The sequence below is a fragment of the Eurosta solidaginis genome, chromosome 1 (assembly GCF_040869045.1).
Source record: "Eurosta solidaginis isolate ZX-2024a chromosome 1, ASM4086904v1, whole genome shotgun sequence".
NCBI lineage: Eukaryota > Metazoa > Arthropoda > Insecta > Diptera > Tephritidae > Eurosta > Eurosta solidaginis.
The window spans coordinates 329,446,128-329,473,509 of record NC_090319.1 but is presented as its reverse complement, the minus strand read 5'-3'; the positions used below and the strand labels follow the sequence as shown (position 1 = coordinate 329,473,509).

The 27,382-nt window shown below is 37.4% G+C and overlaps 2 protein-coding genes across 5 annotated transcripts in view; both read left to right on the top strand.

The window, feature by feature from the left end:
- The first annotated feature begins 4,549 nt into the window (after positions 1-4,549).
- Rad60 (DNA repair protein Rad60) lies at positions 4,550-11,153 on the top strand. 2 transcript variants are annotated; one of them, XM_067762124.1, is made up of 6 exons: positions 4,550-4,739; positions 4,799-5,337; positions 5,435-5,551; positions 5,609-5,936; positions 10,318-10,519; positions 10,588-11,153. In XM_067762124.1, exons 1-6 carry the CDS (start codon positions 4,691-4,693, stop codon positions 10,679-10,681), a joined length of 1,329 nt encoding a protein of 442 aa, XP_067618225.1. In that variant the 5' UTR covers positions 4,550-4,690; the 3' UTR covers positions 10,682-11,153. The 2 variants fall into 2 exon arrangements, with proteins under 2 accessions (XP_067618225.1, XP_067618224.1); XM_067762123.1 differs by having other exon boundaries at positions 4,799-5,349.
- Positions 11,154-11,335: 182 nt separating this feature from the next.
- The window catches only part of LOC137237846 (endoplasmic reticulum aminopeptidase 2), a 167,990-nt gene continuing 151,943 nt past the window's right edge, over positions 11,336-27,382 (top strand). For 2 of the 3 annotated variants that reach the window (XM_067762122.1, XM_067762120.1), the window contains exon 1: positions 11,336-12,248. The gene's annotated coding sequence lies outside the window, so the exon portion shown is untranslated. The remainder of the gene's footprint in view (positions 12,249-27,382) is intronic. The other variant, XM_067762119.1, reaches the window with a different exon arrangement.

The following is a 27,382-nucleotide window of genomic DNA, read 5'->3' as shown; positions in this document are numbered from 1 at the left end:
TTTTTTTGGTTCATATTTTATTCATATGGCTGCTCCAGGTAAAGTAAATCTGCAGGTAAAATTCACGTTATATGGCGGTTATATAAATGGTAAAACCGCAGTAAAATTGATTGTCAAATGGCTCGAAAACGTAGAGTTAAATGACGGAAAAATTACCGCCATTTGACGAGCATTGTGACGTGTGTGAGCAGCACAGTGCTATGCTCACATCCTATAAGTGGGAGCGGAATGCACGATCACATTAATAGGAACGAAACGGAAAATTTGGTCACAAAACCTAATCACGCCATGCAAAAATGACTATGAATATAACCGCTGCAGAAAGTCACAATGACCGTAAAATGACTAGTAAAATGACGTGGAGCGTTTTTGCAGGGTTATATATATATATTATAATAGCCTTGCTTGCGCATGTAAATAAAAGATGTTGAGGTGCTGTTTTTTATGGTCAGTTCCTACATTTTCCTATAGCTTTTGTTTTTTTCTCTCTTTCTTTCATTCGCTCAAGCAGTCAACTGTGACATAAGCCATCATCCGCTGGCAAAATCCTGAGCCAGATAAATAATTTTGTATGTAAATGCAACAACAACGGTTTGAGCCAGATAATTCCAGATAGAAGTCTGGTTCAATTTGTGAGCCAGATAATTTGTTAATTTTTTCTTTTTAGTTTGGCAACGCTGCCTTTAATAATCCTACTTTTTCAAAAATAGATGTCGCTGCTTAGCCCTTCGCCGGATGAATTAAATAAAAAACAGCGACGACAGCTGCCTATCATATTTCACGTGTGCGAAAATTTCACGACATCTGCTTCTCAAGTCTCTCAATGATCCAGAGCATTCCCGTGAGAATTGAGCGTGAGCCGGAGCTTTAAACTCACTGGATGACGGCAGTAGATGCACAGAACGAAGTAATTTTGAACTCCCCTACAAGAAACGCTGATAGTTTTACTAATACACTCACACTTTTAATTGACAATGCTGATCCTGCGATGACGTAAACATTGATACTCAAATTTATGTATGTTCCTTTGTTCGCTCACGCATGTCCACATGTACCCAACGACAGCCTATAATCATGAAAAAAGACTCAAACTGGGAAATCTTCGGACACCTGGTACAGAACAAAATAACATACAGAAGATACCATTATGCATGTGAGACAGATAAATAATTCTCAACGGAATTTTATGTATGCGAGAACAGTTTATCCGATTTAATCATGTTCTCACTACTGACTGTCATATGACAATCAAATGATTATCACGGTTGTTTTGTTATTTTTTAAATTCCGCCATTTTCAACCGACGAAAACCATATAAAAAATAAGTTTAAAAAATGAAAAAGAGAGCATTTCAAAGCTCCATGCTAAGAGAAAAAAAAAACGAAAATAATATTAAAAAATACCAAAAGCTGTCGGAATGTGTGGGGCGCACTCAAAAAATTGATACGCGAAAATAATAGTGGTAACTGGTGATTCATTTTTAAATGTGTTTCCGCATGAGGAAAGCGCTCTTCTTTTGTTTTGTTATTTTCTGAATTTAAATTGAACAATCTGAACTCGAATTCTTATAAAACTATTTATTTTAAACAAATAAGAAACACGTATGCTTTTATCACGTACAAAATTAAAAACGTAATGAAATAAAGTAAATAAAAAGCAAAAAGCATTGTTTCATTTTTGGCGGAATATAATAATGGTCATTTATGATAGTATAACAGTCAAACCTGATATCTACAGTACACTTTTTGATAGTTAGAGTGTCAGCACTGATCCAAGAAAAGGAATGAGAGTGAGCAGTACGGCTATATACTTAATCAATAGGCCATGTTGGTGTATAAGAAGGAGACAAAAACTCACACGTACACAGTTGTTTACATCACATTTGCGCAAGTCCCCTTAAGTTTGTGATAGAAAGTTTGTATGAGGCGCTGATCGTTAGGTTGACATTGCTGACAATCTGATGATAGTCATATGATAGTCAGTATTCTTGTAGGGATTGTGAATGATGACAAAGTGTGATCTCTTAAAGCCTTCCGCGATTTACAACCAGATTGACTGAATTTTTGTATGTGTGCGTGTCGGGTATTTGACGCTTGCCCCGCGACTATCAAATAAAAAGCCATCAATCAACATTTGCATTGAGAAACCGTAGCGTTCGGACTTGAATATGACGTCATCGGATGACGACTTTTTTTTACTTGCAACTACAGCAAATTTATTAAATAATAAAAAAATTAATAAAAATTTTATTAAATAATAATAAAAGCTTTACATTCCATAAAGCTGCTAAATATTGATAATTTTCAATAAATTTTAATATGAATTGCTGTTCTTCCGCGCACATGTTCATTTTGAATGTCGACACAAACTAAATACAACACTGCGTTTTGTCAATCACACCCCGCGACTATCAAATAAGCTAGCGTCAAATGAAAAAATCAAAAATTTTTGATTTTCATCAACGTGTAGCCGACAACAAATACGTGTGTCACGAAGCCACCCCACTGCACTAACACACACAAAATTCAGTCAATCTGGTTGAAGGCGAATTCAGTACCGTTGTTATCCGAACAGCTGAATGCTTCTTCTTGATTATTTTCCATACAACGACTTGAACTTTAATATGTCAGTTAATCGAAATCAATAAAAAATTTCTTTTGACTTGACATTTTCTGCACGGCGATTTGGTTGAATTCGCTTTGACACCACCTGGTATAGATTCGCCTTGATCTGGTTGTAAATCGCGGAAGGCTCTTATCTGTCAACTGCCTGACAGGCTGTTCAATATGGCTACTTTTCAGCGTTTTGACAGGCTGTTCAATATAGCGGCGCCTATCTTCAGCGGGTGATAAAGAGATACAGAATGAGACAGCGATAGTCAAATACGAATCAGGTGATCCAATCATTTTGGAATTTTGACGTTTATGCAGAAGAGATCACACTTTGTCATCATTCACAATGCTCGTGAATGCGCAATCTGGAAAAGAGATTTGTGGTATTGTACCATGCACAAATCACCTACCTAGATTGCGCATTCACGAGTTTAAAATTTCTTCGTTCTGCGCAGCTACGTCATAGTTGACTCTTGAGCGAAAAAAAAGAGCGAGAAAAAAGAGCTATAGGAAAAGAGTCAATTCATACGTCATAAGGAACAGCTGATCTAATGTTTACATGCGCAATGCGCAATCTTCTTGTGTGATATATGGCTATTACTGACGACTGCTCAACGTTTTTATTCGACTGTCAGGCAGTGCTTTAAGATTTTAAAGTGTTCGTTATGAATAAAAATTTTCATCTTACTATTAAGGTGAAGTGTAAAAAAAATGTACGTAATATTTGATAGTTGGTTCTACTAAGGCCGGGTTTTCCTGTGCGAATTTAAACTCCAGTTAAAGTTGACTAGAGTTTAAGGGTACGCTTACACAGCCACCGAAAAATTGCAATCAGCTGATGAAATCGGCCGGGCTGATGTTGAAATTGCAACCGATTATCGGCCGGCAGCTTTTTTCTTACATTTTACTTTTTCGCAAAAATACACTTGCTTCTGTGCTTATCCCATAAAGGGCGCCTGTTTTGCAAACAATTAATCAATTTCTCAGTCCACCGCACAAAAAATTAATTTTCCACAGTAAATGCACGCAATTTATCGGACGATAAAATTGAACACGCGTGAATTTATCGGCAATGAAAAACGACAACGGGCGACAACAATTCGGTGATCGGTTGAAATGTATACACCCCTGCAAAAATTGTTGGATTACGTGTCCCATTTTCTTCATGTTGGAGTACTCTAACAATACTCCTTTGCAATGCGTTTGCGGACCACCATCAGCCGATCATTGCTCGTTTTTTAACGACCGTGATTACGACACGATGACGATCGATCAGAGTTGCCAAAAGTAAAATATTGCATGCAAATAACTGTTAATAAAATTCTACTATGGCAACTCTGATAAAATGCAACCGCGCACTGGTTTTATGTATACATACTATAGTATAGAGAAATATTAGTTTCTTTATTCACGCAATTGCTAAATAACATAGGAATATTCGTAGTAAAAAATATAAAAGTTGGATTGCCCCTCTTCATTTACCTTCATTTTAAATTAAATTCACTACGATAATTCTTTCCGACACAATTCCTCTTTAGCAAAGTACTAATGATCCTCTGTGGGTGCTCCATGGAGTACTACAGTGAAAGTACTTTGGAAAGTACTCGCACGTATGTACTCTATGGAATACTCACAAACAAAGCGAGAGTGGGATCACCTACTCCTCTCCTAGGACATCGCAATGTTAATTGGAGCACATTTTTTGTATGAATACAGATTAGTTTTGGATACTCCTATACTCCCAAAGGGTATTCCTTACATTATATATGGAGTACTCGTGTTTTTTTGAAGGGGGAGTGCAAAATTGCTGTGTGATTTGGTTCGGTATATGGATCACTGATTATTGGAACGCGAGCAAATCGTGTGTAATCGATATGTGTTGCTCCTTTTCTGATTTGTCTATCGCTAAATCGTTGCCCTAATTCCTATCACAAATATTTTCCTCATCTCAAGTACAAATGTCAAATTGGCGCTTTACAAAGTGTTTGGCATCCTTGCATTTTATTCTGGTTAACTGTAGGTATCCTGTAACTTTTTTGTAAGCTTTGTTTTTGCGCACAAGTGAGACATAATAGATCATGTCTCAGGAATATGACGTATTTGCAGAATTGTATGAAAATGATAAAGGTAATCGAAATTGCGGTTTTTAATTTGAAAATATACGAACGCAGCAATTTCTTATGCAGATGAAAAAGCCAAGTTTTTAGAGACGCTTAAATCACGGGATGCAGCTGTAAATGGCACTGCTAGTTCGGATGACGATGAATTACTTCCAGGAAGTTTACGGGGCAAAGGAAGAGGCCGTGGTAAGAAGGCTAAGCCGGCGCCTGCATCAAAAAAGAAAGATGTGTCACCGCAGCAAGATATCAATGGCAGCAAAACTAGAAAATTAGAAACACCAGGAACAGAAAATGCCCATGCTCCATTATCTGAAACAGCACCTTTGTCTTTACCTACAGAAGAAACTGGTCCAACTCGTCGCAGACGCTCAACACGAAATAGCACTGCAAGTTCATCTCTGAACGCTGTTACTACCACCATAACTGCGCCCACAAATGTCACTCCAGCAGGAAGAGGGGGAAGAGGGGGAAGAGGGCGAAAGGGTCGTCGCGGCAGAAATACAGCTGCTCCTATGCAAGGATTACAGTTTGGACTACCCTCTGTTGCCAATACTATTTCAATTGCAGAGACCATGGATATATTTGCAGCGATGATGGGTGGACGGGTGTGTAACGTAGTAAATAAATAATGAATCTCCTTAAATATATATATTTACCACTATGTTTAGATAAACATTAATTTAAAAAATGCATCACTTACAGGTCAGACGCAATGTTATGCGCGCTCGGCGCGATTATTTCGCTGAAGTTGCCGCGCGTGCCACTAATGTTGACTACGTTGATTTAGTATCTAGCCCAATGCCTCGTATTGAGGGTGTTGTAAGTTAAAGTGAATATATGAAAAACTTTTTAATATAATGCCTGTACTTAAAATAGGTAACAGTTGATTCAGATGCTGATGATAGCAAATCGAGTAATAGTGTCGAAATAACAGGAGCTGAACAACCCAGCACTTCTTTTACTAATACGTTAGAATCCTCCTTCGATGAAGATAACCCAGAAATATCAGTTAAGATAAAATGGGAAGGCGGAAATCCGGAAATCTTTAAATTACGCAAATATCAAAAATTTCATAAAATATTTAATGAAATCGCCGAACGTGAAAATACTCAAATTGATAATCTGGTATTCAACATAGAAAATCGAATAATAGCGGCCAGTGATACACCAGCCAGTATTAATTATAAAATTTATGAGTTTATTAGTAAGTAAATTTAAAGTTCTGCTAATTTCTATTTCTTATTTCATTTTAAAAAATAAAGGTAAGGCGCGATCACCTCCGAAGAGATTTTAGGCCGAGCTTCTCTTCCAATTTTGCCAGAGATTAGAAAAGTTGTTCCCTTAATAGTTAAGCCAAATACAAAGCAAGGTGCTGAAAAAACCAAAAATGATCTAAACTTGAATGTCGATCCAAAGGAGCTACAAATTACAAATATAGTAGCAAGACAAAGCGGTGTAGTGATTGTAGAGAGTGCAAATGACCATGATCGTGAGAAAATAAAAAATGCTATTGAGAACAGCCTCGGAAATAACTACAATGTGAAGATTCCTATGAAAGTGAAACCAACCGTTATTGTAACTGGTATAAATTTCAAGTATGATAATGATGAGCTTACCCAGAGAATTAAACGTCAGAATAATTGTCTATCCGAAACAGATATAAAAATTGTCAAGCAGTATGAAGTTAAAAAAAATGAGAAAATTTACTATAATGCCGTACTTGAAGTGGAGGTTGAAGCTTTTATGAATATACTAGCCGGAGAAAGGCTCAATGTAGGCTGGGAGCGGTGCAGAGTATATGATGCAGTGCAAGTACTATGTTGTTTCAAATGCAAAGGCTTCAATCACAAAGCCAGTGACTGCAAAGAAAAAGAAGTATGCACGAAATGCTTGGGTGAGCACAAATATGTGGTATGCAATAAAGAAGCAATAAATAAATGCATCAACTGCATCAGGGCAAATAAAGAATTAAATTTGGGACTGGACGAAAATCACGATTCCATGGACAGAATGTGTCCTGTGTATCAACAAAAGCTCATAGCAAGGAAGAGGAAGATTGGCTATTAGCAACCAACGAGGGAATCTGTAACCACAAAGCACAAGTCAAAAACTAAAACAAACCTGCGTAACAAAGTGCTCAACTTGGACTGTATATATCTTAATATTAATAGTATTACAGCAAATAAGCTAGAGCTGGAACATCTTATAGAAATAAAAAAACCCAGCATTGTTTTATGCGCGGAAACATGTACAACAGATAAAATCATGGATTCTGAGCTATGCATTTCCACATATAAATTCATCCGCTGCGATTCCCACAGTAGACATACAGGTGGTGTTCTAATGTATGTACATGAAAATTTACAATATAGCATAGTGTGTAATAAAGCTATTGACAGGAATGTGTGGTGCATTGTCATAAAACTTAAAAAATATGCGTTAAAATGGCAAATTGGTGTACTCTATCACTCACCAAATAGCAGTGATGCTGACTTAATGACATACTTAAACAATGTCATCAATGAACACCTCAGGGAATCTGACAACATTATAATAGTTGGAGATTTTAACATTAATATGAATATATCATCAACATACTCAAACCAGCTTATAAGTTTATTTGCACAAATGGCTATGGTACAAAGAATAAATTTCAACACAAGAATAACTGAGCACTCCTCTACGAAAATAGACTTACTCTTCAGCAATAATGAGCAAGTTAAAACTGAACATGTAAGTGGATATAAAATTTCCGATCATGAAACAATTCATTTCAAAGTACCAACAGCTAAATATTGCAAAATGAGAAAAGTTGCTACTGTCACCAACTGGGAGTACTATAGCGCAGAAAATCTTTTAAATCTGCTGCGAACGTGCGACTTTAGCTCTGTGTCTCATGTAGGAATAGAACGTAGAACTGAGATCCTGAACAATATTTTAACTGGAGCTATGCAAGCATTGACGTATGAGAAGAGGATCCAAATACAACTGAGGAATAAGTGGTATGACCGTGAGCTAAGGGAACTGCACAAAAGAAAAATTGAATTCTATAATACTGCTAGAAATACTGGCAACTGGGTGGATTATAATGGCATAAAAAAAAGATATAAAAAAACTGTTATGTATAAAAAGAAGAAATATATGGAAGATAAAGTGCTCGATAGTGCAGGAGACATGAAGCGGATGTGGAAGTCTTTAAAACATCTTGCTGAGCTCACCGATGACAGAAAGGTCGTTAGCAAAATAGTAATTAACGGTGAATGCCTCGAGAAGGAATACGATATAGCCAATGCCCTAAATACATTTTTTATACAGAGCATAGCTGAAATTAATGATAGCATTGAAATAATTCCGATTGCGGCAGAAACAAGTGTAAATAATGCAATTGAAACTTTTCAATTCACCGACGTAGAGTTAGATGATATAATGAACATTTCTAAATCTTTTAGAAACAAATATGGTGGAAAAAAGCTTTTGTCGGAGGGGGTATTTAAAGATGCCATGATTTACATTGCTCACTTCTACAAAGATATAATAAATGAATCAATAAACAGTAGCATTGTTCCAAATTGCTGGAAAGTATCAACTATAGTACCTGCGGAAAAAGTCAAAAATACAGTAAGGCCAGAGGAACTGCGCCCAATTAATACGCTACCCGCAGATGAAAAAATTATGGAAACGGTGGTTAAAAATCAATTAGTGGCATATCTAGATAAATACCAAATTATTATACCTGAACAATCTGGGTTTAGGAAAAGCCATTCTTGCGAAACCGCACTGAATATGGTTATTGCGGAATGGAAAGAGGATATAACTGATAAGAAAGTTGTGATCTCAGTCTTTTTAGACTTAAAACGTGCTTTTGAAACTGTGGATAGAGAGGAACTGCTGAATGTTATGTTTAATAATGGGATAAGAGGAAAATCCTTGGAATGGTTCAGAAGCTATTTGAGTAATAGAAAACAGAAGACGATAATTGGAAGTGCAGTTTCACCGGTTGCTGATGTACATATTGGGCTACCGCAAGGTTCAGTATTGGCACCGCTATTGTTTACAATATATATTAACGATATTAAAGAATGCTTGAAATATTGCAATATTCGACTATTTGCGGATGATGCATTGATAACCATTAGTGAAAGAAGTGAGGGCTTTGCGGTATCGAAAATGCAAGAAGACTTAGACTCCCTTTACAAATGGCTATGCCATAGAAAGTTGAAAGTGAACGTGGATAAAACCAAAAGTATGATATTTTGCAAAAATCAAAGCATTATGGGTGCCAATACCCTTAGCAATATTACTCTGAAGATAAGAAATGTTGAAATTCAGCAAGTAGACAAGATCAAATACCTAGGAGTCTGGATCGACAAAAACCTTAGATTTGGAGAACACATAAATTATTTAGAAAACAAAATTGCAAAAAAAATTGGTTTTATGTACAGAACTTGTAAATATATTAGTCAACGACACAAATTATTAGTGTATCGATCAATTATTGAACCGCACTTTATCTATTGTCCAACAATCCTGCTATTAGCAAATGACACACAAATAAAAAAACTGCAGATACAACAAAACAAGGCAATGCGATTAATTTTAAAATGTTCGCTTAGAACACCAAAAACTACAATGCTAAATATGTTAAACTGGCTCAGTGTAAAACAGTCGATATATTATTTCACATTGAAATTTATACATCATATGAAATTAGGAATAACACCGAATTATCTGAACGGGAGAATACATTTTAATCATGAAATACATAACTATGGAACTAGAAGCAGCGGAAATATAAGACTGCCTAGAGTAAGAACGGAGTTCGCGAAGAAGACTTTAGAATATATAGGTTATAAAATGTACAATGAATTACCAAATGCGATAAAAGACTGTGAAAATATTAATAAGTTTAAAGCAAAATTATTTTTATACTGTAAGTCATTAAGCATGTAATGTATACAATTTATTTATATATATATATATATATATATTTTTTTTTTTACCTTGAACTAGGTCTTAAAGACCGTAAATAAATAAATTATTATATAATTATTATAATTTCCGCCGTGTTCCTTTTAATTTTTCCTACAAATTTTGTGGGACGGAACCTACTTGTTTTATGCCCACTCCGAACGGCATCTGCAAAGCAGATGAGTTATCATTGAGAGCTTTTTATAGCAGAAATATACTCGAGGTGCTTGCAAAACACTGCCGAGGGGCGACCCCACTTAGAAAAATTTTCTAATTGAAAAAACCTTGCTTCTAAAATTTTGATGTTTCTTTGCCCGGGGCGTGAACCCAGGATCTTCGGTGATGAAATGAAATGAAATGAAATGCTATTTTATTTGTAGTAGGGCCGTGCATGTCCGTTGTGCTGCTGCATGTTTTTTTTTTTTATATTAAGAAATTTTTTGTATATATTCAGATAGTATTATTTATATTTGGTATACAAATCTGATATGAACATCTCCCCACGAACCCATGATTGAAATATTTATTGGTTTCTTTACCGCCTCTACGGTTTTCCTACAAAATGAGAATAAAATTAATGTTTATACATATTTGCCTAATGCTTTTTTTCTTCACAGGTGGGCGTGTACTAACAGATATGTTTCAAGTAGGCGCCGAACGCAAAAAGCGTGATGCGAATGTAATATCCTTAAAAATACAATCAGATTTATGGCCAAAGAAACCGCTCAAAGTTGAATTGAACAAAACAGATAAACTAAAAATTCTTTACATTAAATGTGCCGAGGAATTGAAAATGCCAACTGAAGATCTTATCTTAAGGTTTTATATTCATTTAACTTTTTAAAACAAAATTTGTTATAAAATATAATTTTGTCTTGTCTATTTAGCTTTAATGGCGATCACTTGGGCTTCAATGACACGCCAGAAGATTTTGAACTTGAAAATGATGAGGCAGTGGATTTACGTTTAAAGAAAAAATAATATAAATATCATTTTTAATTTTTTAAATAAACAATTTGTAGGCAAGCCAATGCGTTATAGTTATTAATTTCTTTGTATTAAATTTTAATGTTTCTGTTATTCATAGTAAAGAGTGTTTTTTGTTACCAATAGTTTTTTATATAACATTTAGTTTCATTACGTAACTGTGAACATAAAGACTGTGCATTTTTTATGTGGATTTCGCTTCCGAAATTGATTAACTAAAAAGAGAAGCAGTGCAGCAACTCAAATACAGTACAATGTGTAATATTAATATACCTATATATAGATTTGCAAAAAATTGATTTAACTTTGTTACTTTTTAAGCTATCATCCATGTATGTAGGTATGTATATTATAATATCAATCAAGTTCATACATTTAGGCATTCTTACAAATATTAAACAATTAAGTAATAAAAAAATTAATTTTGAACACTCAAATAACACAAGTGCTGCAACAACAACAACAAGTGCATTAATTGGAAATTTTGTGCTTTTCATAAGAGTTATACATATAAATTTTGTGCTCTTTATTTGTTTGTTATTGGAATAAATGCAAATACAAACAGAAAATTAGAAAATTCCTGAGCATATTTTCCAATACGTGTACCTATACGTGCAGCAACAAAGAGAAATATGAAGCTTGTAACGAGATGAGTACATCCTTTATGCAGGATGGAAATTGAAAGCGATAAATTAATAAGAGAGAGATAATAGAGAGCGAGAGCATGTTGTAATATGTAACGCTGCAAATATGATGCGCACCGCCACCCCATTTGACAGCAATTTAACACCCTCAAAAAACTCAGCCTCTTCGGTACGTACCAGCTAAATATCAAAATGCTTTTACTGTCTGCGCATCTCACATTTAAGGTGGTAGTAAACACGCGAAGACAAAAACTTTGCAGATTTTCATACTTATCATATAATTTACACTGCACAGAAGCTACACTTTTTTGGTTGGATTTAGAAAGAGCAAGTCCTTTGTGGCAAATGGCTGTGTTCTTTGTTTTGTTAACGCAAAAAAATTTATAAGCAAAATAATCAGCAAAAACTTAAAATTTTTTTTTAGAAATTTCCACTCAGTTTAAAATTACGCTTTCAATTTAGTACAGTAGAAAGCAAATAAATATGCACATATGTATTTATTTCGATTGTGTTCTGAGCTTATTGTAAACGCAAGGTGTTAAGAAAATTTTAAAAATTAAAAAAAAAAACATTAGCGAAATAGACAACGATTTTTAGTGTATTAAACCAGAAAATGTATATTCCTTTCGTCTTTTTGTGTAGTAAAAAGTGTGTAAAGTTCTAAATACGCAGTTTACACAACGCCTTCATATTTGTGAATATTTACGGTGATTTCTGTTTAAATTTGACGAAACTTGCAGTATATACACACTAAAAAAGAAGAAAAAAAAAAACGCAGGGAGCAAGTGCAACAACATATCTTATATATTTTGAAAGTGAAAAGTCTTTGCAGCAAATTAAGAAAAATTTCATACAAATATACATATGTACACATGGTAAACATTGAAGGTGATATTTAAAGGCATAGAAACATATTGGTAAATATTCATTTAATAAACATAACTTAACAATTGTGTACTTGGAGAGATATTACAAGGTTTAATTATCGATTAATGAGAGCAAAACAATAGACGTAATTGTATGTGTACATATACGTACATTCATGTGTATGTAAAGCTAAAACGCGGTATTTTTATATCATGTACAATATCTTCCGATAAAAAGGATAAATGCCAGTGCGATTAATGTATGTGTTATTTAATGAATGTGGGTATATATGTATGTATGTGTATACCAGGCATGCTTAACCAACGAACCGATATCATTTCGTTACGATAATTAACGTTAATAAACGAAACAAAGTCATTTCGTTTCGTTTATTAACGTTAAGAAGGTCAAATTAACGAAATGATTTCGTTTCGTTTTCTGCCATATCAAAACGAAATCAAATCGTTTATGTTGACTATTAATTTCAAACTATGCTGGCAAAGCTGATTGATGGCGGAGTCATTAAAGGTGAAAGCATTAGCCAAGCTGATTGCAACTTTTCTCATGAATTTTGACAATACGAACATTTCTCAGAGTATTTTTGACATTACCACCAACGAATTACACAAACAAATTACATGGAGTTTGTGTGTGTATGTGCGCTCATTGTTACCACCTTACGGCTTCACCATGGCTATAGCATTGCCAGCACAATTCAAACATAAAGTATCACGTTTTTGTTAGCGTTTTTAACGTTAACGAAAGCTTTTCGTTTCGGTTAAAAACGGGATACAATTTATCTTGATAATTTCTTTATCGATAATATTTCGAAGTGTTTCAACGGAAACGGTGGAAATTTTTTGATAAACGATTAGCTTAACGTTAAGGTGCATCCCTGGTGTATACCTGTGCAAGAAAAGCTGGCTTTGGATACGGCACGTTTGTTTCTTTTATCTTATAACTTTAAACGAGCAATTCTTGTATATTTGTATAGCCGAACGATCTCGGGAACGGCTCAACCGATTTAAATGAAATTTGGCCCAGAGATAATGTATCACCTTGTAAGACTTTCTACCTAGGTGTTGCCACTAAGAATGTTTCACAAGGTTGCCACCTATTCGAAATTTAAAATAATTTACATGAGATATGCCGGTATGGGTATCAAACGAAAGGCATTTCACTCGGCATTACAATAGGGACATTTTTGAGTACGGTTGCCTTTTAGGGTTGCCACCTATCGAAATAAAAAAAAATTGCATTAGATATGCCGATATGGGTATCAAACGCAAGGTGTTTCACTCCGTATTACAATAGGGACATTATTGAGTAGGGTTGCCATTTAGGGCTGCCACCTAGTCGAAATAAAAAAAAATTGCATGTGATATGCCGATATGGGTATCAAACGAAAGGCATATCATTCCGCATTACAATAGGGACATTTTTGGGTAGGGTTGCCATTTAGGGTTGCCACCTATTCGAAATAAAAACAAGTAAGGAAGGCTAAGTTCGGGTGTAACCGAACATAACATACTCAGTTGAGAGCTATGGAGACAAAATAAGGAAAATCAATCTGGGGTAACCCTGGAATGTGGTTGTATAACATGTGTATCAAATGAAAGGTATTAAAGAGTATTTTAAGAGAGAGTAGGCCATAGTTCTATGGATGAACGCCATTTAGGGATATCGCCATAAAGGTGGACCAGGGCTGACTCTAGAATTTGTTTGTACGATATGGGTATCAAATGAAAGGTGTTACTGAGCATTTTAAGAGGGAGTGGGCCTTAGGTCTATCGGTGGACGCCTTTTCGAGATGTCCCCATTAAGGTGGACCAGGGGTGATTCTATAATGTGTTTGTACGATATGGGTTCCAAATGAAAGGTGGTAATGAGTATTTTAAAAGGGAATGGGCTTTAGTTCTATAGGTGAACGCCTTTTCGAGAAATCGCCTTAAAGGTGGACCAGGGGTGACTCTAGAATATGTTTGTACGATATGGGTATCAAATGAAAGCTGTTAATGAGTATTTTGAAAAGGAGTGATCCTTAGTTCCATAGGTGGACGCCGTTTCGAGATATCGCCATAAAGGTGGACCAGGGGTGTCTCTAGAATGTGTTTGTACGATATGGGAATCAAATGAAAGGTGTTACTGAGCATTTTAAGAGGGAGTGGGCATTAGGTCTATAGGTGGACGCCTTTTCGAGATATCGCCATTAGGGTGGGCCAGGGGTGACTCTAGAATGTTTGTACGGTATGGGTATCAAACGAAAGGTGTTACTGAGCATTTTAAGATGGAGTGGGCATGATGTCTATAGGTGGACGCCTTTTCGAGATATCGTCATTAGGGTGGGCCAGGGTGACTCTAGAATGTGTTTGTACGATATGTGCATCAAACGAAAGGTGTTACTGAGCATTTTAAGAGGGAGTGGGCATTAGGTCTATAGGTGGACGCCCTTTCGAGATATCGCCATTAGGGTGGGCCAGGGGTGACTCTAGAATGTTTGTACGATATGGGTATCAAACGAAAGGTGTTACTGAGCATTTTAAGAGGGAGTGGGCATTAGGTCTATAGGTGGACGCCTTTTCGAGATATCGCCATAAAGGTGGACCAAGGGTGACTCTAGAATGTTTGTACGATATGGGTATCAAACGAAAGGTGTTACTGAGCATTTTAAGAGGGAGTGGGCATTAGGTCTATAGGTGGACGCCTTTTCGAGATATCGCCATTAGGGTGGGACAGGGGTGACTCTAGAATGTTTGTACGATATGGGTATCAAACGAAAGGTGTTACTGAGCATTTTAAGAGGGAGTGGGCATTAGGTCTATAGGTGGACGCCTTTTCGAGATATCGCCATTAGGGTGGGACAGGGGTGACTCTAGAATGTTTGTACGATATGGGTATCAAACGAAAGGTGTTACTGAGCATTTTAAGAGGGAGTGGACATTAGGTCTATAGGCGGACGCCTTTTCGAGATATCGCCATTAGGGTGGGCCAGGGTGACTCTAGAATGTGTTTGTACGATATGGGTATCAAATGAAAGGTGGTAATGAGTATTTTAAAAGGGAGTAATCCTTAGTTCTATAGGTGGACGCCTTTTCGAGATATCGCCATTAGGGTGGGCCAGGGTGACTCTAGAATGTGTTTGTACGATATGGGTATCAAATGAAAGGTGATAATGAGTATTTTAAAAGGGAGTAATCCTTAGTTCTATAGGTGGACGCCTTTTCGAGATATCGCCATAAAGGTGGACCAAGGGTGACTGTAGAATGTTTGTACGGTATGGGTATCAAACGAAAGGTGTTACTGAGCATTTTAAGAGGGAGTGGGCATTAGGTCTATAGGTGGACGCCTTTTCGAGATATCGCCATTAGGGTGGGCCAGGGTGACTCTAGAATGTGTTTGTACGATATGGGTATCAAATGAAAGGTGGTAATGAGTATTTTAAAAGGGAGTAATCCTTAGTTCTATAGGTGGACGCCTTTTCGAGATATCGCCATTAGGGTGGGCCAGGTGTGACTCTAGAATGTTTGTACGATATGGGTATCAAACGAAAGGAGTTACTGAGCATTTTAAGAGGGAGTGGGCATTAGGTCTATAGGTGGACGCCTTTTCGAGATATCGCCATTAGGGTGGGACAGGGGTGACTCTAGAATGTTTGTACGATATGGGTATCAAACGAAAGGTGTTACTGAGCATTTTAAGAGGGAGTGGACATTAGGTCTATAGGCGGATGCCTTTTCGAGATATCGCCATTAGGGTGGGCCAGGGGTGACTCTAGAATGTTTGTACGATATGGGTATCAAACGAAAGGTGTTACTGAGCATTTTAAGAGGGAGTGGATATTAGGTCTATAGGTGGACGCCTTTTCGAGATATCGCTATTAGGGTGGGCCAGGGTGACTCCAGAATGTGTTTGTACGATATTGGTATCAAATGAAAGGTGGTAATGAGTATTTTAAAAGGGAGTAATCCTTAGTTCTATAGGTGGACGCCTTTTCGAAATATCGCCATTAGGGTGGGCCAGGTGTGACTCTAGAATGTTTGTACGATATGGGTATCAAACGAAAGGTGTTACTGAGCATTTTAAGAGGGAGTGGGCATTAGGTCTATAGGTGGACGCCTTTTCGAGATATCGCCATTAGGGTGGGCCAGGGGTGACTCTAGAATGTTTGTACGATATGGGTATCAAACGAAAGGTGTTACTGAGCATTTTAAGAGGGAGTGGATATTAGGTTTATAGGTGGACGCCTTTTCGAGATATCACCATAAGGGTGGGCCAGGGGTGACTCTAGAATGTTTGTACGATATGTGTATCAAACGAAAGGTGTTACTGAGCATTTTAAGAGGGAGTGGACACTAGGTCTATAGGTGGACGCCTTTTCGAGATATCGCCATTAGGGTGGGCCAGGGGTGACTCTAGAATGTTTGTACGATATGAGTATCAAACGAAAGGTGTTACTGAGCATTTTAAGAGGGAGTGGGCATTAGGTCTATAGGTGGACGCCTTTTCGAGATATCGCCATTAGGGTGGGACAGGGGTGACTCTGGTATGTTTTTGTACGATATGAATATCAAATTAAAGGTATTAATGAGGGTTTTAAAAGCGAGTGGCCCTTAGATGTATATGTGAAGGCGTTCTCGCGATATCGACCAAAATGTGGACCAGGTGATCCAGAAAATCATCTGTCGGGTACTGCTAATTTATTTATATATGCAATACCACTAACAGTATTCCTGCCAAGATTCCAAGGGCTGTTGATTTCGCCTTGTAGAACTTTTTCATTTTCTTCTACTTAATATGGTAGGTGTCACACCCATTTTACAAAGTTTTTTCCAAAATTATATTTTGCGTCAATAAACCAATCCAGTTACCATGTTTCATCCCTTTTTTCGTATTTGGTATAGAATTATGGCATTTTCTTCATTTTTCGTAATTTTCGATATCGATAAAGTGGGCGTGGTTATGGTCAGATTTCGCCCATTTTTTATACCAAGAAAAAGTGAGTTGAGGTAAGTACGTGGGCTAAGTTTAGTAAAGATATATCGGATTTTGCTCAGGTTATTGTGTTAACGGCCGAGCGGAAGGACAGACGGTGGACTGTGTATAAAAACTGGGCGTGGCTTCCGCCGATTTCGCCCATTTTCACAGAGAACATTTACCGTCATAGAATCTATGCTCCTACCAAATTTGAGAAGGATTGGTAAATTTTTGTTCGACTTATGGCAATAAAAGTATTCTAGACAAACTAAATGAAAATGGGCGGAGCCACGCCCATTTTGAAATTTTCTTTTATTTTTGTATTTTGTTGCATCATACTATTACTGGAGTTGAATTTTGACTTAATTTACTTATATACAGTAAAGATATTAAATTTTTTGTTAAAATTTGAATTTTAAAAAAATTTTTTTTAAAAAGTGGGCGTGTTCTTCATCCAATTTTGCTAATTTTTATTTAGCACATATAGAGTAATAGTAGTAAAGTTCCTGCCGAATTTCATCATGATAACTTCAACGACTGCCAAATTACAGCTTGCAAAACTTTTAAATTACCTTCTTGTAAAAGTGGGCGGTGCCACGCCCATTGTCCAAAATCTTACTAATTTTCTATTCTGCGTCATAACGTCAACCCATCTACCAAGTTTCGTCGCTTTATCTGTCTTTTGTAATGAATTATCGCACTTTTTCGGTTTTTCGAAATTTTCGATATCGAAAAAGTGGGCGTGGTTATAGTCCGATATCGTTTATTTTAAATAGCGATCTGAGATGAGTGCTCAGGAACCTACATACCAAATTTCATCAAGATACCTCAAAATTTACTCAAGTTATCGTGTTAACGGACGGACGGACGGACGGACGGACGGACGGACGGACATGGCTCAATCAAATTTTTTTTCGATCCTGATTATTTTGATATATGGAAGTCTATATCTATCTCGATTCCTTTATATATGTACAACCAACCGTTATCCAATCAAACTTAATATACTCTGTGAGCTCTGCTCAACTGAGTATAAAAAAATTGCATGGGATATGCCGATATGGGTATCAAACGAAAGGTGTTGCACTCCGCACTACAATAGGGGCATTTTTGAGTAGGGTGCCATTTAGGGCTGCCACCTATTCGAAATACAAAAAAATTGCATGTGATATGCCGATATGGGTATCAAACGAAAGATGTTGCACTCCGCACTACAATAGGGACATTTTTGGGTAGGGTTGCCATTTATGGTTGCCACCTATTCGAAATTAAAAAAAAAATTGCGTGAGATGCCGATATGGGTATCAAACGAAAGGCATTTCACTCCGCATTACAATAGGTACATTTTTGAGTAGGGTTGCCATTTAGCGTTGGGGTAGTTAGAGGAAATAGTACTCTACTTACTCATATTCTATTAAAGCTTTAAAGGAGAACATTAAAGTTAAAAATCTTCGTAAAAAATCTTACACATGATTCGACTTAATTTTCTTAATTTCACGCTAATAAAATTGAAATGCAATATCAAGGTACCGTGGCAAATTCTAGCAAAATATATTTAAATGCATATTTTTGGCAAATATGAAATGAATAATTGCAATTTCTCACAGATTACTATTAGAAAGATTTCTCACCGTAGCAAAAAGATATCTCACCATGGTAATTTGCTACCGTTGAACACTAGGGGCATATGTTCAATTTGAAAACGACATCTAACCATTTAACTACTTACCAACAGATAGCGCTTAGGGAAGTAAGTTAACATTTAATTAAACTAACTTATAGTTGTCATTCGTGAAATTTACAAGTTTGTGGAATGTAATAAAATTGTGAGACTTTCATGTATAACTAAAAAAATTTGGAAATGAATAATTCGGCGCATGAAGATACTCGAGAAACGTTGCAAGCACGACGAAACGTTGCCGAGCAAAGCTCGGTCGCACAGGTACTCGTGATTTATGCATCCAAATGTTGTAAGCCATTAAAGAAACGTATTCAAAAAATTTTTGCGTATTTTAAGGGGCTTCTCATTTACAAGAAGTTTGACGTTGAAAAAATATTTATGGATATTATTTTACTACTTCCATTTAAACCCTTATTGGACTTAAATCGTTACCAAGATGGTCGATAATCGGAAAAGAACCATCAACATGGATAATACTCCCCAAAACCCTGGAACCTTGTGGAAATATACCCTACTGCTATGGGGAACATGCCTTTGTTAATTTTAGTAGCCTCTTACGTTATATCCCTTAGCTCCGTCGGTTCTGCGCTGATAAGTAGATTGGGTGGCGAGATGGTTTGACCAGCTGTAAATGCTAATATAAATAAGCTTGTTCTATTATCAACATGTAAGAATTGAAGTAGATAATGTCAACGCAAAGCATTTTATCAAAATTTAAAGCTTCCGCAACCCAATTGTCAACCCCACCCAAGCGAGGGGTTCCTGTTAAAAATATGAATGTATCATACATATATTTAGCAGGCGAGGCTCTGGCGACCCCAAGTTCCTCATGGACCTAGGGGGTGGGGGCAGGATGGCCTATAATGTTTAATGTGGTAATATTAACCGTTCCCGAGGTGGTCGGGCTAGTACCTTAATGGTGCTTTGTTACCGGAACGTTCCGGATCTATATCCGGCAAAGGACCATCGACATCGATAACACTCCCCAAAAACTTCGGGGAGTGTCTTTGTCGTTAATGCAACAACAACAACAGCTTGTTCCATTTATGGGGAGATTCCATTTGACATTTTATTTGGCTACAAGCTGTTATGGGAACTTAAAGAGGACAGAGCTAGGAAAGCCACGGCGGGATTCAAGTGGTTGTCAGTCCAATTAGAATCTTTTCCAATACACCCACCCGTGGTGACCCCCGTTTGTTTAGCAGGCGACGTGAAGTTCTTCACGAGAGGAAGAGGTCAAATGGCTTGGAAGGTTATATCAAATCGTTAACGCGATAGTGGCGTTAGTACCTTAATGGTGCTTTTTCCGGAACGCACCGGTGCAATATCCGGAAAAGAACCGCTATCATCGATACAACTCTCTAAAACTTTAGGGGAGTCTCCTTATCGCTACAAAGGGAAGAAGGAGCAACGCCTCGGTGGTCTTGTTCTGCAAGCGTAGGGGCATTGTCAAATTCTGGGCGCTCGCTCCTAGAGTTGTGCACTGGTTGTATGATAAGGTGGTCAATTCTTCTAAGGTGTACGCCGAGAAAGCGCTCAATAGATGGTCCTCGATGAAATCAGCTGGATACCTCTACAATACCTACTGTGGCTTGTTGCATATCTAACCGAGGGATATTGTAAAGAACTAACCGCTGCAGCAGTGTAAAAAAGCTTTAATTTAATAGTCGGGTGTGTTCGGTGAGTGCCAGAACTCGCTCGCAGTCGCACCGAATTAGTTTTCAAAACAAATTATCTGAAAGCAAATGACACTCGGCTGTGGATGCCAATAGGGACCTTGGAACGTCGCTGACTACTTGCAGCACGCGCTGGTCTTATTTTGCTAGGTGTCGAGATCCTTCTGGTCAAGCGCTCAGAAGAACTATTAGTCTTTTTAATGCCAATGTTGATTGTTGTGTGGATGGGATGAAAGGGGAGACCATAGTCAAACGATTTCCGAGAAACGACATACCTAGTTTGAAACTGAGTAAGAAAATTTAACTAAATAGAAATGAGCAACGAGGTACTGCTAGCCTGGGTTGCGGATTGTAGGGAAGTGTACTGAAATAAGTCGAAAAAGCTGGCGAGAGGCGTAGCGACTATACGGTTCGTTGATCTTAAATATCTTTTGGCTGTTGGTTCCCAAACGATCAGGGAAGATCTAATGCTTTAAGAGAAAAGAAAAAATTGAACGTACGTGGGACGGCAAGATGCACTTAAAGAGTTACAGCTCAAGTCGAAACAGAATGATCATAGGCCTCTAAAAAACGGTTCTAAGAATTTGAATAAGTATTGTTGAAGGGGTTCTAAGAATTTGAATTAGTATTGTTGGAGGATCTGGCGGAATCACAGTACGTGTGCATAAATTTTAAAGATGGTGCGTTATATATATGTATACGATTTTGTGACCATGTTGTAGAGAATGCAGAACAATATTCAAGGGGTAAAAGAAAAGGGAACTTCCAAAGAGAGCCAGAAGCTTTCCTTTTTCTCTGATGACACCAATGCACCAACAATGCATAAAAAGTTGCACATACGTCACGTTGAACAGACACATGTCGCATGTTGTCTTTGGCAATTGTAAATTACCACATCGCAGTTTTGTGGTGGTAGCGTGCTCCGCCTACCACACCGAGGATCCTGGCTTCAAAAAGTTTTTCTCAACTGAGTCGCCCTTCGGCAGTGATTTGGCAAACACTCCGAGTGTATATCTGCGATGAAAAGCTTCTCAACAAAAACTCATCTGCGTTATTTACAAATTACAAGTAAGAACGGCTGTACCGAATACTTTATTTCTTTCATGTATGAACATGAGCATCAATCGTATGCCATTCGTAATATCCGAACGATTGGATGTATAAGATATGTAATACCTATACAGAGAGCAGATGTACATAAGCTATATTTTCGATATATATCTAATAAATAATAGATCCGTAACCCTCACACAAAGTTTCACGTTTCCTGTTGTCTGCATGATGTATCTATTACCATGATACTCTTATCTGAATAATTGGGTGTATGGGATATATAGGGCCGGATTAACCCTCAACGGGGCCCTAGGCAACCATCAAATTGGGGGCCCTTTTTTGACGTTCGTTCCCTTCTATTTTCGATTAAAAAATACAAAATTATATCTTTCATAAAAATTTTATTGTCACAATGTAATAATATCAATAGAATTACTATCTACACTTTAAACATGTCGTTTTCAATATCGATATTGTTCAATAAATCTGACTCATTGCAAAGTATACCTAACATCTCCAGTCGCTCTTGTCGCGTTGTAGCTCTTTCAGCAGCTTTGATTCTTTTTAATTGCGTGAATGATCGTTCGGCAGAACAATTTGTAATAATTAATGTTACAAAAATCCGAAGAGCTATTTCTGTGCTAGGAAATACATCGGCTAATTGATCTTCCATTAGAATCTTACATAAATGACTGAGTTTTTTGTGCACCAGTCTATCTGGAGTTCACGTAACTTTCGAATTGTTTCATTTCAATGAAAAATTCTTCCAAATCCTTAGAATAAAAACGAACTAAATTATTTATTGCTTCGTGGAAGTCACCATCACTTAGAAAAAAGTTGATGAGAAATGCAAATCTCTCTGAAACTTCCATATACGCTTTCGCACGTGGTTTGATTTCACTGTGAAGATTGTCGATGGTTTCGAGGCAACCTTTTGTCCCAAAATCATCACGAGGCGAAAATTCTACTTCCGGAGCATTTCCGTCAGTATGGTGTTTTTTCTACGACGAGTACGTTTTACGATTTCTGTATAACCTACACTAGGTAATAATTGTTTTGTTTTTTTCTCGAAATCATTGAACTTTTCACGGAATGAAACTAAACTCTCTTCTAACGATCCGTACAAAAAAGTACACGTTTGCAAATCTGCTTTTTCATTTTGCAATGACTTACTCACTGAACGCATAGCAGTCAAAATTGAGTTCCGTAAAATCAACCTGAAACCAATCTCGAATATTCTCGACCTTTTTATTAACTTCTATTCTCGAACATTCACGAAAAGATATTTGTTAAATGATGCTAAATGATACTGGGGCGAATATTAGCATTACTAAGCTGTTAGTAATAATCGCAACAACCAAACAGCAAGCAGCGACACTTATGTACAAGTCAACGAAGAACATTCCACAAATATAACCAGCAGCTCGAAGTGAAGAGATATCTCACGCACACACATGTAGTCATCAGCCGAAGTAGTTACTCACACATACGCACGCATAAACGACGAATATACATGTATATATCTGGTAACCAACTTACAACTGTTCGCGAAATTAATAGACCTTAGGAGTGATGGGTGAACGAGAAACCCGAGAGTATAAAAGTAGCGCAAGCTGAGGAATCAGCAATCAGTTTGAATTAACCACGCTTTTGTGAAGTACGCGATATTAAAGTATAATTGTACTAGTCCCAAAGTAGACTAAATAAAGACCATATTACAATACTGAATAGAGTTCTATATTGGACAGTTCAGCTTTACGAACGTTAGCAGAAGATGCAAAACATCAGGAAATCCCCAAATTCGTTACAATACATTAATTTATTTGTCATCCATAATTAAACATTCACTCATTCATCATTATAGTTGAAATTTCCGATTGAAGGCTTCTGCACCCTCTGTTCCAAAAATAACCGAAATTTTTCAAAAAAAAAAACAACCAGTGTACATTTAGAGATACTTTCTTTTATTGTTCAATATACTCTCCTTTCACTTCGATACACTTCTTTGCACGCTCATAAAATTTGTAAAATGCGTCGGAAATGTCCTTTTTAGGAACCTTGTCTAGTTCGTCGGTCGTCGCCTTTTGAATGCGGTCAATTGAGTTTTATTTATTTGAGTAAAATTTATTTTCAATTCTGATTATTTTCTTTCACTCTCTAGAATTTTATGTTTGTAAGAAAATTTTAGAAGTCTTTTTCATTTTTCGGTGGCTCGCTAAAGTGGGGCCCCAGGCAACTACCTATTCTACCTACTTGTTAATCGGGCCCTGGATATATACTATATAAACGACCGATCTCTACGAAATTTTAAGACAACAATTGATGCCATATACGCAAGCATCTGGTGAAATCTTAAGTTTTGTATAGGGTATATACTATACATATGTTGGATACATATCCAAAAACTATGTGGTACCACTATATATAACTCGCATGATTTTGATAGCAATTCGTAATAACGTTGAGTAATAAGAAAAACGGCAACCGAAGCAGTCCACATCTGTTCTTGAAATTTAATTAATAGTTGATGTATTTAATGTATTTTATTGTTGTTTAATGAAATAAACCGGATTTATACAATTTGCATAGTAATAAACGCGTGATACGGTCACAACACTATATTTACTACCGATCTCTACGATTTTTGTAGACAAGAATACGTGCTATATACGAGACCATCTGGTGAAAATTGAAGCTTTTATCTCATACATCAGCATAAGCGGTGCTATAAGAACAACGCCTAGCGAAGTTCTTCAGGTCATTTTTGACATCCTTCCATTAGATCTAGCTGGTAATCGCGCGGCGGCAACTTCAGCCCTGCGCCTAAGGGAGTTGTCGTGTTGGAACAGCAAGACCACAGTACGCTCTAGCATAATAAACAAATACAGTTTTCTCCCTCCTAGTACGGATCGCTGTGCGACCACAACAGTTGGGAAAGTCAACTTTAAGATAAACATTCCCAGTAGGGATGACTGGACGGATTCGGATAGGGCCTTTGCTATTGACAGCAGCATTTCCATATACACGGACGGATCCAAGCTAAACGGTAGAGTTGGAGGAGGAGTATACTCAAGGGACCTTGACCTCCAGCTTTCCTTCAAACTACCCGACCACTGCAGTGTATTCCAGTCAGAAGTTTCAGCCATCATGGAAGCCGCAGCTAGGATAGGGACATACAATGTCGGCAAAGAAATCTTTATTTTCAGCGACAGCCAGGCTGCCATAAAATCTCTTGGCTCCTACTCGTCAACAGTAACTGTCGCCGATCTCTCCAAGAGATGGGCCAACAGAACCGTGTACACCTCACATGGGTCCCTGGATATAGGGACATCGAGGGAAACTGCATTGCAGATAAACTCGTTAGGCTGGGTACAACCAGACAGATGCTTGCTGACCAAGAACGCTTAGGTATGCCCTTGGCCACATGCAAGCTAATGCTAAAACAACACATCCAACGTCAAGCCGACGAAAGATGGCTACAAACACCGGGGTGTCGAATATCGAAGGAAACCTGGCAAAAATGAGATCCTAAAAGATCCCGTCACGTGTACAACCTAAGTAGGGATACAATTTCCACACTTGTGGGGGTACTAACTGGTAATTCCCTTATAGGTAAGCATGCAGAAAGATTAGGAGCGCCTTACCGTCGATGCTGCGGGAGTTGTAAAGGGAATGAGGAGGAGGAAACGGTGATTCACCTCATCTGCAATTGCCCGGCACTAAGCGGAGCACGGCAGCGCTTTCTGGGTCTAGATAATCTAAGCCAGGTTGTGGAGTATGACGTCAAGGACCTGGTAGCTTTTATCCGGTCCTCAAAATTGTCCGAAGAGGACACGTAATGGTGTATTTTCGTGGTATGACAACATGCCTAATATCACTGGTCTAAGTGTGCTCTCGGGCAGCCACCTCATCCTAACCTAACCTAGCCATATCTTAGATTAAGAAAGATATGAGGGAAAACCCTATTTTATGCAAAATCGATCTAATCGAACACATAAGTGTACTCGCTCACCAAAATTTATCAAGATATCTCAAAAATAGAGTGACTAGTTTGTGTTCAAACAGACAGGTGGACATGGTTAAATCAAACCAGATTGTCAACCTGATCTCATCACCTACAATTTTGAGATACGTAGCAAATTTAGTATACCATTTCATTTTCATTGGCGGCCACCGTGGTGTGATGGTAGCGTGCTCCGCCTATCACACCGTATGCCCTGGGTTCAACTCCCGGGCAAAGCAACATCAAAATTTTAGAAATAAGATTTTTCAATTAGAAGAAAATTTTTCTAAGCGGGGTCGCCCCTCGGCAGTGTCTGGCAAGCGCTCCGATTGTATTTCTGCCATGAAAAGCTCTCAGTGAAAACTCATCTGCCTTGCAGATGCCGTTCAGAGTCGGCATAAAACATGTAGGTCCCGTCCGGCCAATTTGTAGGGAAAAATCAAGAGGAGCACGACGCAAATTGGAAGAGAAGCTCGGCCTTAGATCTCTTCGGAGGTTATCGCGCCTTACATTTATTTTTTTTTATTTTATTTCATTTTCATGAAAGGATACATTTTTGTGTTTCATAGACGTACAAGGTATACAACCTCCAGAGTAGGTTCACGTAAGTAGGTTGGCTTTATAAAATTTTGGAAAAGATTCTTTGCCAAACCCCAGGCAATATATGTAAATGGGGGATGAGTTGATTGCTATTTTGATCTAAGTGTGCGATTTGTTTAGCGCATAATGTGGTCTACTGTACGTTTCGGAGCAGTCGTAGCTGATGGCCGTTAATTATAATGTAACTGTTGTTTGGTAAGTTGTTTTTCGCGAAAGTAGTTTATGCAAATAAAACTAATTTTATATTTTCATAGTGGCTTAAAGGAACAACTCATATAACTTATATTTTATTAGCCCCGGATGTTCGTTAACAAATGACATTTCGAAGGTAAACAAAACCAATGCGACAAAACAAAATCGAAAGCGGAAGTGAGCAAATGCAATAACAAAATGGCGAGTCAGAATAGTAAAACAAATATGCAAATAAAAGTTGACTTCATTGTTTTTATACTCAGCTGAGTAGAGTTCACAGAGTATATTAATTTTGTTCGCATAACGGTACCCTGTAACGGCACACACTAATCGAGATAGATATAGACTTCTATATATCAAAATGATCTGGGCGAAAAAAGAAATTCATTTAGCCATGCCCGTCCATGCGTCCTTCTGTCCGTAAACACGATAACTTGAGATTTTGAGGTATCTTGATGAAATTTGGTGTGTAAGTTCCCCTGGGCACTCATCTCAGATCGCTATTTAAAATGAACGAAATCGGACTATAACCACGCCCACTTTTTCGATATCGAAAATTTCGAAAAACCGAAAAAGTGCGATAATTCATTACCAAAGACGGATAAAGCGATTAAACTTGGTAGGTGGGTTGACTTTATGACGCAGAATAGAAAATTAGCAAAATTTTAGGTGTGGCAACGCCCACTCTTACAAAAAGGTAATTGAAAAGTTTTGCAAGCTGTAATTTCGCAGTCGTTGAAGATATCATGATGAAATTTGGCAGGAACGTTACTCCTATGACTATATGTGTTCTAAATAAGAATTAGCAAAATCGGATGATTTTAACAAACATTTTTTTCATTTAATTTGTCCAGAATACTTTTAATGCCATAAGTCGAACAAAAAAATTACCAATCCTTGTGAAATTTGGTAAGTGCATAGCTTCTATGACGATAACTGTTTTCTGTAAAAATGGGCGAAATCGGTTAAAGCCGCGCCCAGTTTTTATACACAGTCAACCGTCTG